The 20,470-nt window shown below is 35.4% G+C and overlaps 1 protein-coding gene across 4 annotated transcripts in view; it reads right to left on the reverse strand.

Moving 5' to 3' along the window:
- Positions 1-20,470, reverse strand: part of usp22 (ubiquitin specific peptidase 22) — a 57,516-nt gene that overhangs the window by 7,193 nt on the left and 29,853 nt on the right. For all 4 annotated transcript variants that reach the window (XM_056236101.1, XM_056236104.1, XM_056236103.1 and 1 more), the window contains 4 exons: positions 14,363-14,476; positions 13,183-13,284; positions 6,161-6,327; positions 4,738-4,885 (listed from right to left, as the gene is read on the reverse strand). In XM_056236101.1, coding sequence (XP_056092076.1) covers positions 4,738-4,885; positions 6,161-6,327; positions 13,183-13,284; positions 14,363-14,476 — 531 coding nt within the window. The remainder of the gene's footprint in view (positions 1-4,737; positions 4,886-6,160; positions 6,328-13,182; positions 13,285-14,362; positions 14,477-20,470) is intronic.

Raw genomic sequence — 20,470 nt, forward strand, 5'->3', positions numbered from 1 at the left:
AAATCCGCATGCTATCTGACAGATGATCCAGAAAAACATGTGAAATAGCTTGCAGGATGTTTAAGGCAGAGCGATTAATGGGAATAAAAGCGATTATCACACCGCAAACGCTGTGATTTTATCAAATAAACATGTGTTGCATGTTTCAGAAGGGAAACGGCTAAATAAAAGCTTGATGTTTTCTTAAGAAAACCTTATTAGTATAGCAATCTTACAGTTGTATCTTACAATCTTACTTAAATACTCTCATTTTTATCGTCTTAAACCATTTTTTATTTTACAGTATTTTTAAACGTTGCATTGTTTGACAAATCTTATTTCATATTTTTATTTAGTAATAACCATAATAAAAATAATAGCATCTGTAATTAATTATTTTAGTCGTATTGCTACATAAATCACTAAATGTGGGCAAATTTTGCAGCCCAAACACAGCAAAGCTTTTTGAATTGCATTTTAAAAATCACAATAGCAATTTTGTTAGAAAGAGAGAAAAAAAGGTTTTTACATTTTTTTTCCCGCCAAAATCGTGCAACCCTACTTTTACAGGTAAATGTGTTATTTCCTTGATGTTATTAAAATACTTTTCACTATCATAACATTGTTTTAATTGGACACAGCAACACCGGCTCCACCAATAGTGTGATTTTGAGGCGGGCTTTATGTTTGTCCAGCCAATAGCAGATAATGTCATCTTTAATGTACGTCTTTACCCGCCTGAAATGCATTCTGTTCCGGCTCGTCCTGCTTTCTGACAGCAGATTAGTCCTAAAATACAGCTGTCACTGTTAACACACACCATGCAGCGTTACTTCATCTTTCCTGCTCTAAACCACACATTTCATCTGAAAAGCAGCCAGGTGGAACTGATATAATTAGCAAGCTAATGCTGCGTTTCATTCAATTCACCGTTCGCAGGGAGTTTGATTGACAGGCGATCTGACCAATCATAATCCGCCATCCGCCGAATCCGCCATTTTTGTCGGACGAAGCCGTCAGGAGAGTTAGTAGATTAACGTCGGAGGACTTGAACTTGAGAAACGGTGTGTACTGACGTCTTTCCGCGGTTAAAACAACATTCCTTCTGATGTTCTTTCATGTTTATTTGATGCTATGAATGAACTAGAAGGAAGAGATGATCGGTTCACGAGCAGATTTAACTGAGCGATCTGTCAGACACATTAAACAGACACAAAACGGTATTTGTTTACATTTCTTAAAAAACGACCAAATTTGAAAGTTGAGACTGTTTAATATCAAAAGTAACCTGGTCTCTCCTGTCTGTCAGTGCGTTGTCAGTGTCCTCTCTTCTCCGCGATGTATTTTGTATATATTTGGCGATATCTTTTGTATTTTTTTGCGATGATGTATTTTGTATATTTTGCGATGCATTTCGTATATTTTGCGATGTATTTGGTATATTTTGAGATGTATTTGTATATTGTGCGATGTATTTGTATATTTTGCGACGTATTTAGTATATTTTGAGACGTATTTTGTATATTTTGCGACGTATTTGTATATTTTGCGATGTATTTGGTATATTTTGAGATGTATTTTGTATATTTTGCAATGTATTTTACGGTGGCCGAGAGAGCTCAACGCGCTGCAACTGAAGAAAACACATGCAAATACAAAAAAACACATGCAAATAAAATAAAACGCATGCAAATACAAAAAAACCGCGTGCAAATAAAAAAAAACACCCGCAAATTAAGAAAACATCTTCATCAGTTTCACAACACATTTGGTGTGCTCCAAATACTCACAACACCACCAAATACAAACGCTGCAAAAGCTCACAACACAAATACAGAAAACGCGCTGCAAATAACACAGACCACAGCGGAAATGTTTCCAGAGGAACCAAATAAGTGACGAACCCGGCTGGGACGTGCTGGAATAGATATCCATAAATCTATGCGTCCATACATATAGTTTTATGTCTATATGTATGGACCCCTCTTGAAAATGAGATGTTGCATCTCAAGGGGCTATCCATTAATAAAATTGAAATTGAAATTAATTTCCTCATTATTTTCACCTGGGATGTTCCCATGACAACGCAGCACAGAGTCCATCAGCTGAAGAGCTGTTCTTACCACAGAAATATAATGCTGTCAACATAACGGATGCAAAAACATTTTTATTTTTAGTTTACAAAAAAGCTTTTAAAATATGCGTTATATCTGTGTGTCTCAACTTTAAAATTTTGGACCCTACATTACCTAACATTTCTTACGAAACTTTTCTTTATGAAAATGTAATAACATGAAACAATTTGTACAGTGTAACTGATGTATAGATAAATATCTTTCCTTCATGATTTTCTTCTTTATCTTTTTTATTTATTTATTTTAGTTTCCAGCTCATTGTTCTTTTCTCATTTGTATTCTGATGACATTGAACACATTGTTAATACATTTTGTACATTGTATACAAGTTGTATGTCATAAAAAAAATGTAATCTCTGTATGTTTTGCACAAATAAATAAATAAAGTATAATTTTAAGCTGTAAGCACCAGCACACATAGATTTATGGATATCTATTCCAGCACGTCCCAGCCGGGTTCGTCACTTATTTGGTTCCTCTGGAAACATTTCCGCTGTGCTCTGTGTTATTTGCAGCGCGTTTTCTGTATTTGTGTTGTGAGCTTTTGCAGCGTTTGTATTTGGTGGTGTTGTGAGTATTTGGAGCACACGTGTGTTGTGAAACTGATGAAGATGTTTTCTTAATTTGCGGGTGTTTTTTTTTTATTTGCACGCGTTTTTTTTGTATTTGCATGCGTTTTATTTTATTTGCATGTGTTTTCTTCAGTTGCAGCACGTTGAGCTCTCTCGGCCACCGTAGTATTTGTATATTTTGAGATGTATTTTGTATATTTTGAGATGTATTTTGTATATGGTGTGGCGTGAGAGGCGTGGCTTGTCGGACATAGCAACAGTAACTAAAGGGGGGCGGGTCTTTGCGAACGGTCAATTGCGTTACTTAGTTACTTTTACTTTTTAAAAGTAATCCGTTAATTACTTTTGCGTTACTTTTTTCCCACCATGGCTGGGCTTGTTTTTTTGTTTGTTTTTTAACAAAAAAAAAAATATATATATTTTTGGACAAATGTAACCTTTCACACTAAAAGCCTCAGGCTGAAGGAAAGCAGATCTACTCCTGACGACGCTCAAACAAACCTTTCCGCTGATGATATTCTGGATAACGGAAGAATAGGATGCAGGAGAAGAAAGTTTAACACTTACTTTACCAATAAAAACTAAAAAATCTAGTCATTTTAGGGATGGAACGTTTACCGGTTTCACGATAAACCACGATAAAATCTCCTGACAGTTAGTAATATCTTTTAAAATGTAATTACCATGAAAACCGTGTTCGATTATCGCGTTTTGAAAACCTTTTGTAAATTCATTGTACGTACTGTTCTCTGTTATTGTTAAGCCCCACTAAAGATATAAAAAATATTGTAAAGCACCATAAAGTTTTCATGCACTATATTCCGAGACTTCTGAAGCGATTCGATGGCTTAATGTGAGGTACAAATGAGTATTTAAGTCGTAAAAGTGAATGGAAACTCATCTCTCCTCAGCCGTTCTCCGTCCATTCAGCGCGTCGTGTGCGGTTACGACAGTAACACGAGGAAACAAGATCAAGGTTCCCATTACTATACTTTATTTGTAGAAAAAGGTCAATGGTTTTTCATAAAAGTACTTTATCTCGCTGGAGTTTATTTCCGTTTCTAAATCATGAGTGTTTCTCCCGGGTGTCGGATCACACTGGAGTAGAGAGCACTGAACTGAAATGTACAACTGTTAAAAGAAAAGGCTAATAAACTGTTGCATAGATATGATACACTAAGCATCAATATCTATTCTCCTACCCTTGTTTTCTGAACTTTTCAATGCAAAGCGCTCTATATCGAAGCCTTTCATAATAGCCCTATAATACTTTTGCCCAATGAAAGATTAAGATTATTAATGGTCTCTCTTGTTCTGTCCTATCTATCAAATGTTGTTGCCTCATGAAAAAGCTGCGCAATACATTTAAAATAAATGTCATTTTATAGTATATGTAAATACATTTATTTGATTTTCAATGGAACATTTTAACTTTTAACTAAATGTTTTTTCCCCCCACTATAATGACATTTGCTGCTAAATTATCCACTAACCTCGTTTATAATTTATAATAGCATTTTAATGAAACGAGAGAGTGTCCGCGGTGATAAAAGAGATGTGCGCTGTGTTATAATGCGTTGCTATTGACTACGGTCATATAATTTAATGTGTAAGCTTAAAAAAAAGTGAATAGAGCTGCTAATTTTATTTGTTTTTTTGTCAATTTCCAAATATAAAACTTGTTGAAATGTTTTCAGTGCGCGTATCAGTTCTTTTTGAAGATTTTCATCTCATTTTAACCAAATTTTAATTTAATTTTATTTAATTTAATTTTAACCAAACCGTGATAATTTGGGTCACTATAATCGTGATATGAAGTTTTCATACCGTTACATCACTAAGTAATTTTTGCTTATGGTTTCACTGAATCATCGAAGGTCAGAAGTACATTGGTCAATAACGTGAGATTAAATGCATGTTTTATTGAACATATTAAAGGTTTGGCGTGAGAGGAGCGTGGCTTGCCGGACATGGCAACCATAACTAAAGGGGGCGGGTCTTTGCGAGCGGTCAGCTGATAGGGCTGTGATGCGTGTGATTGGCTGCGGTACCTTTGCAGTGTCTGTGCAGCACGTCGAGCGCGGCGATCAGGAACTCGTGAGCGTCTTGCTGCTCGTATCCGGCCAGGTGTCGAGCGTGAGTCCAGACCAGGTGGAGCAGCCGGAAGGGAATGTGAGGAGAGCGGTGACCCGAGTAAAACTACCACAGAGAACGACAGAGACATCAGTGACACACTACATGATCAAATACAGTAAAAAATGCAATATATTATTGCAATTGAAAATAAATGTGTTCTATGTGAATATATAGTAAAGTGTAATTTATTCCTGTGATCAAAGCTGTATTTTCAGCATCATTACTCCAGTGTTCAGTGTCACATGATCCTTCAGAAATCACTCTGATATGATGATTTGATGATCAAGAAACATTTATGATTATTATTATCAATATTGAAAACAGTTGTGCTGCTTCATAAGTTTGTGGAAGCTGTGATAAAACTGTGTGTTCAGGATTGTGTGATGAAAAGAAAGAAATCTTTGGTAACATTAAACTACTTAAGCAGCAAATCAGCATATTAGAATGATTTCTGAAGGATCATGTGACGCTGAACCAGCTCAAAAGAGTAATTTGCTTGATAATCTGATTACTCTGGCTGTGTTGTGTGTGTGTGTGTGTGTGTGTGTGTGTGTGTATGTATGAGTGTGAGTGAGTGAGTGAGTGAGTGAGTGTGTGTGTGTGTGTGTGTGTGTGTATATATATGAGTGAGTGTGAGTGAGTGAGTGTGTGTGTCTGAGTGCATGTCTGTGAGTTAGTATATGAGTGTGTATGTAAGTGTGTGTGTCTGAGTGTTAGTATACATATGTGTGTGTGTGGGGTGGGGTGGGGGGGGGGGGGTATATGAGTGTGTGTGTGTGTGTGTGTGTGTGTGTGTGTGTGTGTGTGTGTGTGTGTGTGTGTGTGTGTGTGTGTGTGTGTGTAAGTGTTTGTTTATGAGTGTGGGTATATGTGTGTGGGTATATGTGTGTGTGTGTGTGTGCACGCGTGTGTGTGTGTAAAGCTCTCACCTCCTGAAAGAGCTGAGACATTATAAGTGTATATGTGTGTGTGTGTGTTTAAGTGTTTGTTTGTGAGTGTGGGTATATGTGTGTGTGAGTAAGTGTTTGTTTGTGAGTGTGGGTATATGTGTGTGTGTGTGTGTGTGCACGCGTGTGTGTGTAAAGCTCTCACCTCCTGAAAGAGCTGAGACATTATAAGTGTATATGTGTGTGTGTGTGTGTTTAAGTGTTTGTTTGTGAGTGTGGGTATATGTGTGTGTGAGTAAGTGTTTGTTTGTGAGTGTGGGTATGTGTGTGTGTGTGTGTGTGTGTGTGTGTGTGTGTGTGTGTGTGTGTGTGTGTGTGTGTGTATATATATATATATGTATGTATATGTGTGTGTGTGGGGGGTGTGTGTGCGTGTGTGTGTAGCTCTCACCTCCTGAAAGAGCTGAGACATTTCACACACGAGGCAAGAGTTGGACTGCATCTCACACTTGTGTCTGTCGGACAGGAAGAAATCCCTCAGCAGCGGAGTGTGTGTGAGAGCCTGAACGATACAGTTCATAAAGCATGTGTTCCCAAGGTTTATTAAACCCCTCAATCCTGAAAGAGGAGATCGAAAGTACAGAGAGCATTAAAATTAAGGATGGACACAATAAGAGATTCATCACCAGCAATGGTTTTGAAATAAGCTAAGTTTTTAGTTTAAAACTTATACATTATTTTATTATTAAAGGTTCTCTAAGCGATCCTGGGTGACGTCACTTCTTGTTGACGTTTAAAGTATTGTCAAACAAAACGGAGGCTAGCTAGACCCTCCCTCCTCCTCATCCGCACACTAACCCCCCAAACCACACCCCCACACCCTTCTTGTCGGTCATTGGCTGGAACAGTTTGTTATGTTTCGGGGAGCGGGTCGCTGCAGTTTGTTTTTGTTGCTGTTTGTGAAGCATGGGCTGTCTACAGAGATCGCGTTTCTTTACAGTGTGTTCAGGGGACAGGCAGCCAGCGGATAGTGAGGAGATGTTTGCTGTATGTGACAAAAAATGTTTTGGCCTAAAAAACGCGCGACATCGCTTAGAGCACCTTTAATAATTGATTATATATAATTTATAATTTAACTTTTTTTGTGAGAGTAGATATAAAGTAAGTGAATAAGCAATATGTTTTGCTAACATTATTATTATTGTGATGTTTTAATTATTATTATTATTTTAATTATTATTATTATGTATGGTTTACTTAATAATAAATTATTATAAATAATAAATATAACATCAAAAACATCAACATTTTATTAATTTACTTTGCATTAACTTCTGTTATGACCATTTTGTATTAGTACTTTATTATTTATAAATTATTTTCTTCATTTACCCTTTTTTATTTACATTTATCACCATAAAATGCATATTATTCATAAAATATTATTAATAATAAGTTCATTTACTTTCCATTTCCTGTTTGCCAATTTTATTTTTTAAAAATTATTCATAAACAACAACAAAACGAATGAGTAAAATTAATTAAAATACTATTTAAAAAAAGTGCACTCACCTAGAGGTTACATAGTAACCAGTTTAGGAGGTAACATGCATATATAAAAGAATAAAAAAATATATATAAAAGGGCATACAATTGTTATAAAACAAAAGCAAGTCGTTCTCAGTGTTTAGAGATGGTGTATTCACTAAAAAGAACTAGTTCAAAAGAGTCATTTGCTCAAGAACGGGGGGACTCTTTGTTTTTTTGATTTGCTACAAAGAATCAACTCAGAGCTCAAAAGAGTCACTTGTTTCCCACTTTGTGTATGAATCACTAAAACGGACCAGCTCAAAAGAGTCATGCGTTCAGGAGTCAGCTGGCTTACATTGGTCTCCCAGTATGTTTTCAATCCACTACAAGGAACTCAAAAGAGTCACTTGTTTCCCACTTTGTGTATGAATCACTAAAACGGACCAGCTCAAAAGAGTCATGCGTTCAGGAGTCAGCTGGCTTACATTGGTCTCCCAGTATGTTTTCAATCCACTACAAGGAACTCAAAAGAGTCACTTGTTTGGGAATCAAACGACTCTGGTTGTTTTTGATTCACTAAAAAGAACGAGCTCAAATGAGTCATTTATTTGGGATTGGTGATATGTCAACACTGCTTGAGTTTTGTGCATGATTTACTAAAACAAGCAGCTCAAAAGAGTCATCTATTCAGGAATCGGTTTGATCTCACCGGTCACGCTGCGTTTATGATTCGCTACAAAGAACCGGCTCAAAAGAGTCATTTGCGTGAGAATCTGACTTCTCTGGTTGCGTTGTCGTTCTCAGTGTTTTAGAGAATGTAGTAGTATTCTAGTAAGACTACACGCTTGCGCACATATATATATTTAAATGCGCATACCTATAGACTAAACACGTCATGCGCATGTGCACACCATCAGCATTTTCACAGATTCGCGTTTTTGAAGTTTACGTGGAGATAACTTAAAAAAAAAAAAAAAACACAAACACCTTGGAAATTATTTCAAGGTTTGCGTTCTCGAGTACCAAACACTGCTGTTGTACGGATGAACGGTCGGAGCGCATAAAGAGCATATTGCAGGTAAAAAAAAACTAAATTAATATATAACCTTGTATGAAAAGTTAAATGTTTTAAAACGACATAAGGGCACTAATTTAGTAGATAAAGTGAGCGTTTCTTTGACTGCTCGTAAAAACGGCTTTTTTTTTTCAACATCGTGTTTTCAGTTAAAACGGCGTAAGTTAATAACTAATGATCTTTGCAACGAAAGTGAATCATTCAAAACTAACTTTATCTGGACAATAACTTTATTCTAGCGCTGCTGTAAAGCCAAAACAATCTGTTACTGTAATCTCCTATTATCACTGTAAAGCTGCTTTGAAACAGTCTATATTGTTAAAAGCGCTGTATAAATGAAGGAGACTTGACTTGACTAGAGCAAGTGGTTCAAATTGAGCAAACAATCCATTTTCACAAGGTAAATGGCCTCGTCTCAATCTGAAGTGTATAACCACAGAAGTTAAACCCCAGCAGGCTCTCTTGTCCGTCAGATCGAGTCTCTTCCCTGCGGTGCTGACGACGGGTCACAGGCCCGCGAGCTTTGAGACGAGCAGACAGACGTGCGCTCACACAGGGTGGCTAAACGCCTCCCACTGGCCCGGATCCAAACCTACAGCGCTCAGACATCCGCTCCTCACGCGAGCTCAGAGTCCAGTTAAACAGAGGACGGGGAGAAAGAGACGGGACCAGAACAAGCAGCGCTGCAGAAAGGCCAACCGTGTGAAAACTAGGGATGCACCAATTATTCGGCCAAAAATAGCAAAGAAAGCACTTTCGGTGTAGAATAAGTGAGAAGACCGAATACATCTCTCTTTGCGGCTGAATGGTCAAATACAGACACGGTTGTCAAAATCCCCATCTCACTTCTCAGGGTTCAGTTATAATGAAGGCAAGCGGTAACCTTCCAGTCTCTCTCGAATCGACTTAAACTGCAATTCATCGACTGGCCACTAGAGACAGGCAGTCTGGTGCAAAAAAGTGGTTTGGTCTATATAGCTAATTTTGCTCTTCATGACGACTGTGAGGGGGTGCATTTTTTAAACTCATCCGTTTAAATATTAAGCCTTAAAGTTCTGCATAATTAAGGGCGTGGCCGCTTGAGTGACAGGTGGATTGCCGCTGATGTCACTGCTAGCCGCTTGTCTGCTGTGTGTTAGCGTCAGCTCAGCTAATCCGCCTCGCGGCACATCATCGTTTATCCGGGAGTGACGCGCGGCCAAGATGGCGACGGCCGGCTCCGCTCACTTTGGGCTTCAGAAATGCTCTTCAGAAACACAACGGGTGACGTCACACACACTACGATCATATTATTTTACAGTCTATGGATGAAGGACGAGGAGAAACAGACGGGACCGAAACAAGTAGCCCTGCAGAAAGGCCAACAGTGAGAAAACCTGGATAGAGAGATAGAGAGGTAGATATACATATATATAAATAAAGAGAGATAGAAAGGATAGATATATATATATAAAGAGAGATAGAGAGGTAGATAGATATATATAGAAAGAGAGATAGAAAGCTATATATATATATAAAGAGAGATAGATATATATAGAAAGAAAGATAGAAAGGTATATATATATATATATATATATATATATAAATAAAGAGAGATAGAAAGGTATATATATATATATAAAGAGAGAGAGAGGTAGATAGATATCTATAGAAAGAGAGATAGAAAGGTATAAATATATATATATATATATAAATAAAGAGAGATAGAAAGGTAGATATATATATATATATAAAGAGAGATAGAAACCTATATATATATATATATATAAAGAGAGATAGATATATATAGAAAGAAAGATAGAAAGGTATATATATATATATATATAAATAAAGAGAGATAGAAAGGTAGATATATATATAAAGAGAGAGAGAGGTAGATAGATATATATAGAAAGAGAGATAGAAAGGTATAAATATATATATATATATATAAAGAGAGATAGAAACCTATATATATATATATATAAAGAGAGATAGATATATATAGAAAGAGAGATAGAAAGGTATAAATATATATATATATATATAAAGAGAGATAGAGAGGTAGATAGATATATATAGAAAGAGAGATAGAAAGCTATATATATATATATATATATAAAGAGAGATAGATATATATAGAAAGAAAGATAGAAAGGTATATATATATATATATAAATAAAGAGAGATAGAAAGGTAGATATATATATAAAGAGAGAGAGAGGTAGATAGATATATATAGAAAGAGAGATAGAAAGCTATAAATAGATATAAATCTACCTCTCTATCTCTTTCTATATATATATATATATATATATATATATATCTAGCTCTCTTTTATCTCTCTGAGAGAGATAGAAAGGTATATATATAGAAAGAGAGATAGAAAGGTATATATATATATATATATATATATCTATTTAACTCTGCATCTCTCTTTATATATATATATATACACCTTTCTATCTCTCTTTCTATATATATACCTTTCTATCTCTCTCAGAGAGAGAGAGAGAGAGAGAGAGAGAGAGAGAGAGAGAGAGAGAGAGAGAGAGAGAGAGAGAGAGAGAGAGAGAGAGAGAGGTCATCCGGCGTCTCCTGTGGCACTTTCAAGTACTAATATATTATTAATGCACACGAGTGATTGAACATCATACACACGCCTGATCAACACACAGCACATCACAGCTGACAACGCCTCCGCTTCAGTCACTTCTACGCCGGACATCGAAACTACATGCATGACATATACAGCGGAATTAAACTGTGCATCGCCTGCAACACGATAGCAATGCATAAAAACAGCTCATGCTAAGTAACTTAATGATTCCGGTTCGTTTAATGATTCTTCTGTATTTTTGAGAAATATTTGATAGAATTTCAGATAATAGATGGATAGCCTAAATTTAGTAAAAAAAAAAAAGTAAAAAAAAATTGATAATTGTGATTGTTTTGTTGTGCTGTGAAACTCACAATTCACACAGTAAGTTTTGTAAGCTATGCGTGTTTGATTCACTAAAAATAACCACCTGAAAAGAGTCGGGAATCATTTGGATCATGTGTAAAACGCTGATTCAAAAATGAGCTTTTGACGCTGATTCTCACTTGCTTGAGAACTGGACTACTCTGGTTGTGCTTTGTTTTTGATTCACTATAAAGAACCAGCTCAAAAGAGTCATTTGTTCAGGAGTCAGTTGAATTACACGGGTCACACTGTATGTTTTCAATTCACTAAAAAAGAACTGACTCGAAAGAGTCATTTGCTTGAGAATCTAAATCCTCTGGTTGTGCTGTAGGTTTCTGATTTGCTAAAAAGAACCAGCTCAAAAGAGTCATCCATTCAGGAATTGGTTTTATAAACACTGGGCACGCGGTGCGTCTTTGATTCACTAAAAAGAACCAGTTCAAAAGAGTCATCCATTCAGGAATTGGTTTTATAAACACTGGTCACGTGGTGCGTCTTTGATTCACTAAAAAGAACTAGTTCAAAAGAGTCATTTGCTCAAGAACTGGACTCCTCTGGTGGTGCTTTATGTTTTTGATTTGCTACAAAGAATCAACTCAGATCTCAAAAGAGTCACTTGTTTCCCACTTTGTGTATACTATGAATCACTAAAACGGACCAGCTCAAAAGAGTCATTTGTTCAGGAGTCAGCTGAATTACATGGGTCACACTGTATGTTATCAATTCACTAAAAAAATAACTGACTCAAGAGTCATTTGCTTAAGAATCTAAATCCTCTGGTTGTGCTGTAGATTTCTGATTCGCTAAAAAGAACCAGTTCAAAAGAGTCATCCATTCAGGAATTGGTTTTATAAACACTGGTCACGCGGTGCGTCTTTAATTCACTAAAAAGAACTAGTTCAAAAGAGTCATTTGCTCAAGAACTGGACTCCTCTGGTGATGCTTTATGTTTTTGATTTGCTACAAAGAACCAACTCAGAGCTCAAAAGAGTCACTTGTTTCCCACTTTGTGTATGAATCACTAAAAAGGACCAGCTCAAAAGAGTCATGCGTTCAGGAGTCAGTTGGCTTACATTGGTCTCCCAGTACATTTTCAATCCACTACAAGGAACTCAAAAGAGTCACTTGTTTGGGAATCTAACTACAACGCATTCCTGTGTGTTATATTTAACATCAGTTATGGTGTTTTTGTATATATATATATATATAAATAAAAAAGAGCTCTCAGCTCCCAACACTAATTGATGTAAAAGTGCAAAATTTTTCCGCTATTGAGATTTAACTTAATTTTACAGTTGCTGAAGTGTAGCATCAAGCTGATTAGCGCGTCTTTAATGAAGCCGAAAGCTGTCGTGTCGTGATTCGTTGTGTCATCGGACGCCTACAGTCTGTAAACCAACAGCAATCTCGCACAATATCCATCTGAATTCATCATACACGGCCCATATTATGTCCTAAATGATCAATGGGAGCTCCGGCTCTCATACGGCTAATCGCATTAGTGCGTTTCTCTGGGTGTGAGAGAGGCTAGCGTTTAGCGCCTACGCTGGGCCTGTGGTGCAGATATTTAACACCATTACTCCACCGCCAGACCTCTGACTGAGGGGAAACAGGCGAAAATGAGAAAAGGGAGAGGAAACATTATTTCTCTAATGGCTAGAGTCCATATCTCCGCTTTATTCTCCCTGCGCCATGGCATGCAAACAGAAAGAAAAAAATAGATGGAAAGTGTCGAAACTGATGGCCAAGAAACAAAGAGTGGTCTTGGCTCCGGTGCAAAACTGCAGTCTCTAGACATTTGACTACTAGAAAATCATTTGAACCCACTGGTTTTATACAGATGAGTTTTGGCAGAGGCCTGATCAGCTGCTGTGTTATTGAACAGAGTTTCAGAAATGTGGCCTGTGGGAAATGAAGCTCTTACCAATGGTGCAGTTTGCTGTGATTTTCCTTCGTTTGGGGTTGTGTCGCAGCAACTCCAGCTCTCGCTTCGTAGGCTCCCACATCGAGTATTTCTCTCCGATACCTGGCGGTTTAGGGAATTTGCACATTATATTTCATACATAAATATACACAAGACTGCATTAAACAGAATTAAAGATTTTGTAAATACATGATGTTCTTTTGAACTTTCGATTCATCAAAGAATCCTGAAAAATAAATGTATCATGGTTTCCATGTATGAATAATAATAAATGTTTCTTGCGCATCAAATCATCTCTGAAGGATCATGTGACACTGAAGACTGGAGTAATGATGCTGAAAATTCAGCTTTGATCACAGGAATAAATTACAGTTTACTATATATTCACATAGAAAACAGCATTAACATGTTGTTAAAATGATTATCATGTAGCTAACGTGATTAAGATGTTGCTAGCTTGATTTAACATGTTGCTAGCATGTTTTAACACAGTTAACAAATTATTTTAAAAGTCTGCATGCAGACTTTTTGGATTTCATAAACCTTGCACATTAAAAAAAGTAAGGTTTGAAAAAGCTTTACAGTGATGATGTCAATGCAAGCCTGAAAACTAAACTAGCATGCTATTATTTTGAGGCCTTGTGGATCATGTGACACTGAAGACTGGAGTAATGATGCTGGAAATGCAGCTTTGATCACAGGAATAAATTACATTTTACTATATTTTCAAATAGAAAACAGAATTAACATGTTGTTATTAATTCTACTATTAATGATTGCCATGTTGCTGACACGATTTGACACATTGCTAGCATGATTAACACAAATTATTCATTCTGCATGCAGACTTTTTAGATTTCATAAACTTTGCACATTAGAAATGTTAAGGTTTGAAAAAGCTTTACAGTGATGACGTCAATGCAAGCCTGAAAACTAAACTAGCATGCTATTATTTCGAGGCCTTGCAAACAACAGCAAAGCAAACGCCAATCTATTTTAGCATTACGCTACACACTTGTGCAGATTCAATAGCAAGCTTAAGAAAATAATGAAAGATTAGCTCAAACCAAACACACACTCTTGCCGTCCCGTGGCTCGCGACACAACAGTTTCGAATATTAATTTTCCGAACGACTGGCCTCTTACGCCACAGGCCAAGCTGAACCACAGAGGAACCAACCTTGCAATTTCCAGGCTTTTCTTTGTTCTTCTTTGGCAATCTGCTCCATGTCTTTGTCGTAAATGTAGTCTTGGCACACAAAGCAATATATTCCACCATACAAAAGGTCTATAGCTGAATAAGAGAAGGAGAGGGAGAGAAAAAACAGAGGGAAAGGACCTATTAGAGACCTTTTGGAGAAGTTGACGTTTGCATCTTCCCGTATCTGCCCTGTAAATATGGATGAGGCATTAAGGAGCATCCCAAGCATTGCTCAGTGCAGCAAATCTGCCTCCTTTAATAAGTGATGGGAATAATAATTAGGGTGCAGCACAGAAACATCCATCGCTGCTTGTGCCACAATATCGTGTCCTCTGTGTGAGATGCCATGAGAGCAATCGCTTTTACCTGTCAGCTTCTTATTGCCCTGACTGATGCTATCGTTGTGAATGAGGAGTATTTATGAATTATGCTAATTCAGCGCACTGTAAAAACCTGTTTACTGTAAGTTGCCTTATTCTATACAGGGAAAAACTATTATCTAACCTTACATTGTGTCATTTTAGGGTAAACTTCTGTTAAATACACCTTTTACACTGAACAACAATTGGAGTAGGATTTACTTGAAAAAAGCTAGGCAACTTTTTCACTCAGAAAATGCTAGTAAATTTACAACGATTTGCCAAGTAAAAACCTAAACATATTTATCAGTAGCTTTAATTAGAAATATTTAAGTTAAATTTACTTGGAATATGGAATTAAGTAAACTTTACTTAATCTAGTCAAGTGAAAGGAACAAAGAAAATAAGAAATTTTAACTTGGCTAGTGTAAGGTTGAGTAATATCAATTTAGTTGAAATTTCCTTTGCATTACATTTCACTCAAACAATAATATTGAATTATACCAGTATGTGCTTTAATTGATACTACATGTCAGATGTTGAACATTATGTGAATGCAAAGACCTCAATACTTGGTAGAAAATACACAATGACGGTAACATTTGATGGATTGTTTTTGTGTTTGAATGTGTCATTTTGAGCAGAAAATTTACTCGAAATGTCACAAAATGGCAAGTTACTATAATCCTAACAACAGAAGCAGTGATAAAACAGTGTAAATACAGCTGGAAACCAGTGAAAAAAAAAAAATCAACCTCATTAATTATTCAAGGTCCAGTGCATGATGGGAACCCCAGTATCAGAAAAGTTGAGTAATTTTTACTTAATTTTATTAAGTTGATATTTACGCTTTCATTTCTACTCGCTTGAATTCAGTACTGATATGGAATTTACTTAATTTTTTTAATTATTGCCTGAACTAACTTTTTCATGTAAATTACATGGATGTAAATCCACAAAATCATTTTTTACAGTGTATTCAGCGAAGATGCATTAAACTGAACAAAAGTAACAGTAAAAACATTAAAAATGAACATATATTGGCCGATACTAATATGGTGGCCGATGTATCATGCATCCCTGATAATGGTACAGTAGTAATACATGCTGCAACTGTTATTTGACACTGATAATAATCATAAATGTGTCTCGAGCATAAAATCATCATATTAATATGATTTCTGAAGGATCATGTGACAGCTTTGATCACAGGAATTACAGGTTATGACATTCAAATTGAAAATGGTTATTTTAAAACGTATTTTTTTTCCACAATATTTCTACTGTATTTTTGATCAAATACCCTCGGTGAGATATTTCAAAAACATGAAAAAATGAATAAAGTCAAATCATCTCATAAATAAAACCGAGTGGCACTTCACATTTGATGTTTTTATATTTTAATAATCATGTTTCTTAGTGTTTTTGTAACATCATATGTTTTTGAATGAAGGTTTATTGCATTATTTTAGTGTTGTGTGTTATGGTGTTTTGTCCATCTTCTATATATTAGTAATTACCACAGCTTGTGGAAAAGCAACTTGTGATGAACTTTAAAACCTGCGTTATTACAGTTATTCTCAGTATATGTTTAAGGTAATGCAGGTTTTAGTTGCAGTGTGACTTAGTGATTTCAGCAGAAAAGGGCTGTTGGATTTACCGATACAATTTTTTTGTTATATATTATATAAATAGAAAAAAAAAACGTAATGTACTTACCTGATAACAAGAAACATGATTAATAAAACGAAAAGTGTCACTCAGTCTTTCACTGTAAATAAGATGATTTGTTGGTTTTTCCCTTGATTTTCGTGTTTTTTGAAGGATATCTCACCAAGGATATTTGATGAAAAAAAAAAGACAGTAGAAATATTGTGGAAAAATTCTCAAAATAACCATATTTATATGGTTATTTTGAATCATTTTTTTCCATTTCATGTATATATATATATATATAAATACACACACACACACACTAAATGTGTTGCCATTTTTATTGTTTTAACAGAATTATTCTGTAAAAATGACATGATTTGTGTTTTATTTTTACACTGTGCCATTCGCCCATTTCTCCAACCCTGCAGTTGCAGTATCTGTTTTTCAGTTCCCATAGCAACCCGATGATGGTCTGTTTCACACAGACGCACTAAATGTTCGCAGGTGGAGTGAAGCAGTGGGAAGCGGCTTCTGTGTGTGACACGACACTAATGCACAGCCTGGCACAAGCTGTCGACAGGTGCTCGGACCGAAGCTTTCAGAGGCTTTTAGTGCAGAGCGACCAGCGCCTGAATGTTTGCACGGCTATTTTCAGTTATTGCAAAGGGACAAGAAGTCTTATTGTGCGCGCTAGTTGAACTGGCAGGACGTTAACAATCCACACAGGCATGTGGTAAATCTGCTCAAAACCGACCCCATTTACTCCCTAAATTAATGCATTTAGTCTCTTTGTGCAAGATTAGGATTTATTAGTGCATGACGAGAAATGCATTGCATGATATTTCATTAAAATGCAATGAAATCTAATATTTTAAATAATATAAGCCAATAATAAATACTAATGCAACGATCCATCCAATTAAATCCTAATGGATATTTTTTGTTATTAAACAGGCTTTATTATTTTCCATTGCAATATTTGTGTCACACTTGCAGATGCATCACGTAATGGAAGTTGAATGCGTTCTGCTGCGGTCTATTTTTGTCTAAACGCATTCTGCGGAAGATATTGTCATGGCAATACATTCCTATTAAACTATAATCCTGTTCACACCATTCATGATGTATTAAGATTCATTAACATGTAAAATGGTAACACTTTAAAATAGGATTCACTTCATTAATACATTGGGAATCATGAACCAACTATAAACATCAATATTTTACAGCATTTACAGAATCTAGGTGGATGTTAGTTGTTGTTATTATGAATGCAGTATTGTTCAATGTTTCTTTATAATGCATTAGTTAATGTAATTGTAACTTAAAATGTTAAATATGTCTATTTAGAATTAACCTTAACCTAGATTAATTAATGCTGCTAAATACAGGGTTATCAAAAAAAATTCCATTGCTCGAAATAAAATAAACATACATATATATATATATATATATATATTGTGTGTGTATATTAGGGCTGGGTAAAAAAATATCGATTTCTCGATATTAATCGATTCTCGTTAGTAAAACAGCTCATAAACAATGTCATGTAACATCACATTTACCTCAGAAAAACCATGTGACCATAAACTCGTTAATCAGCGAGAAAAATGTACTCTAAAGAGGAGCATTTTGCTAAATATATGCACCATATTACATATTCATTATAATTTTTAATGTTCTTCAATATTTAATGCATGTTTGAATAAATCTGGTTTTTATGACAGCCACCATTTAAATGTTTATATTTCAAAATAACTTTCTTATTATAAAAATAAATAAGTGTAATTTAAGTGTTTGTATCGCTACAAATCAGTAAATTTTTACCTTCAATATTATATTGCTCTCCTAGTAGGCTACAACTGACTCCCATAGTTTACAGCATTAGTTAAGAGATTTGTTTTCCTTGAGAAAATTTGCCATGTATTGTACCTGATATCCAAAATAATCAATATTGAATCGAATTGCAAGCTTGTGAATCGAAATCGAATCGAATTGTGAAATTTGTGTCAATACCCAGCCCTAGTATATATATATATATATATATATACACACACACACACATATATATATACAAGCGTTTTATTTCAGCTAGTCTCATTTAGTTTAATTAATTCAAAATATTTACTATAACAGTATATAATGAAACTAAAAAACTGGTTGTTTTACACGTAATATTTATTTAACAGTATTTATTGTTGTATGTGTTACCATTTTATTTTTTATCATTACGAATATTTTCCCCATTTGTCTTGTCACTAATTTCACCATGTGGCAAACAATAAAAGTAGTTTAATGGTGAACGTTAAAGTGTCACGAAACCCCTGTTTTAGCACTGGTCGCTTTGAAAAAGACTCAAGAAATTGGTGTGTAAAGCTGTGGAACGACTAATAAAACACAGACCTGCAACACACTCATTACACAGACATATGAATATTTAAATGTGAGCTGAGAAAGAAAAAAGCAACAGAGTTGAATTCACCTTGATACACTTTGAAAATATAAACCTGTGACAAACTAGTGTCCTGGGATTTCCAACTTCAATCCGATAAATATCGATATTCGATACCAAGGGGAAACTGCCATACAGATAATTTGTAAATATCTCATTATTTTTTGATAATTTGGGTAATTTTGTTGTAATAGGTTACAGACAAAACAGGGAAGCTTTATTTGAATCGTTGAACTACATTTACAAAAAAGACAGTAAAAAATAAGAAGAAATAAACAGATTCATAGCAAATAATAGCACAAATAAATACAACAGAATAAAGAGTCAAATGAAATAAACATGGCTTTAAGTAAGTGGGTCTAACAGAAGTAGAAATGCTACAGAAATGAAAGCAATCAAATGTATATTGACACTGGATCGTAAAAAAATGACTAAATACAGAATAATGCTTACTATTAACATTACAAAACAAGATTTCCTCTTTGTGTTTTGTTGTTTAATTAGCATTAATGACAGTCATCAGCAGGTTTATTAGGCTGCTGTCACTTTAAGAGCGTATGCACTGATACACAACATGTGTTCTCTCTTAACTATTTACATTAACCTTCCAAAACTGATCTGTATACTCTATAAAATAAAATACAATGTGTTTGACCATTTAAGCGCAATAAGATACAAAAAATGACTGATTTAGGCGGTTTTGAGAGGCGACTTTATAAGAGCGCCACTTACATAGATCAGTGAGCGTGCGAAACCTGCGCGAATGAGTAAAATGATGTGCAATACAGGTGTGTGTGTGTGTGTGTGTGTGTGTGTCAATTCAGAGAGAGCGAGAATCCGCGTTTCAGTGTATCGATAATGCAGAAAAGGAGGATTGGAACCGTTTTTAGATATTCAGTATCGATACATATCGGAAAATGTATATTTTTGACAACACTACAACAAGCTCACAAAAAATCTTATTATTAGAGAGACGTCCGCACTGCACAGGGAACCTCTCATTTATATCGCGTCTAGACTTTGCTTATGAGGGGATTTGCGAAAGGATAAAACTCGTGATTCTGAACATACATTTTGAGCGAATTCTCCGCATGTTGACTCTAAAATGCCTCTGATTCGCCACTGTGTTCATGCGCTTAATATACACGTCTGTGATTGGCTGTAATGCTCAACGCGGTAACAACAAGTAGTTTTGTTTCGTTTTTGAATAATATTGTGTCCTCCAGTGCCCGGACTCGGACATTTATCATCAAGTCCGAGTACAAATTTATCCGAGTGCGTGACAAGTCCGAGTTCATTCAAAACTGGACTCGAGTCCGAGTTCCCCAACTCTAGAGACAACTAACATGAACAAAACAAATGCATTCCTGATAAATAATTATTCTTAGAAATCTCAACAAATCAGCATTATAAATGGGCAGAGTTATGGGTCTGTATGAAGTGAGAGAGAAGGTAAATAATTTTGTCATTACGTTTATGAGCACAACAATCCGAATAAACGAAATTTAATTAAATGTATTTTTTAAACCATCAAAATGTAAAATACTGTGAGTCATGCATGATAGCTTTAAACAGTATTTTTCATAAGAGAGAAGTTGCACAAGAGAATGAGGTGGGGTT

This window comes from Rhinichthys klamathensis, unplaced genomic scaffold (genome assembly GCF_029890125.1).
Source record: "Rhinichthys klamathensis goyatoka isolate OS25496 unplaced genomic scaffold, OSU_Roscu_1.1 h1tg000438l_1, whole genome shotgun sequence".
In the NCBI taxonomy this organism is placed as follows: domain Eukaryota; kingdom Metazoa; phylum Chordata; class Actinopteri; order Cypriniformes; family Leuciscidae; genus Rhinichthys; species Rhinichthys klamathensis.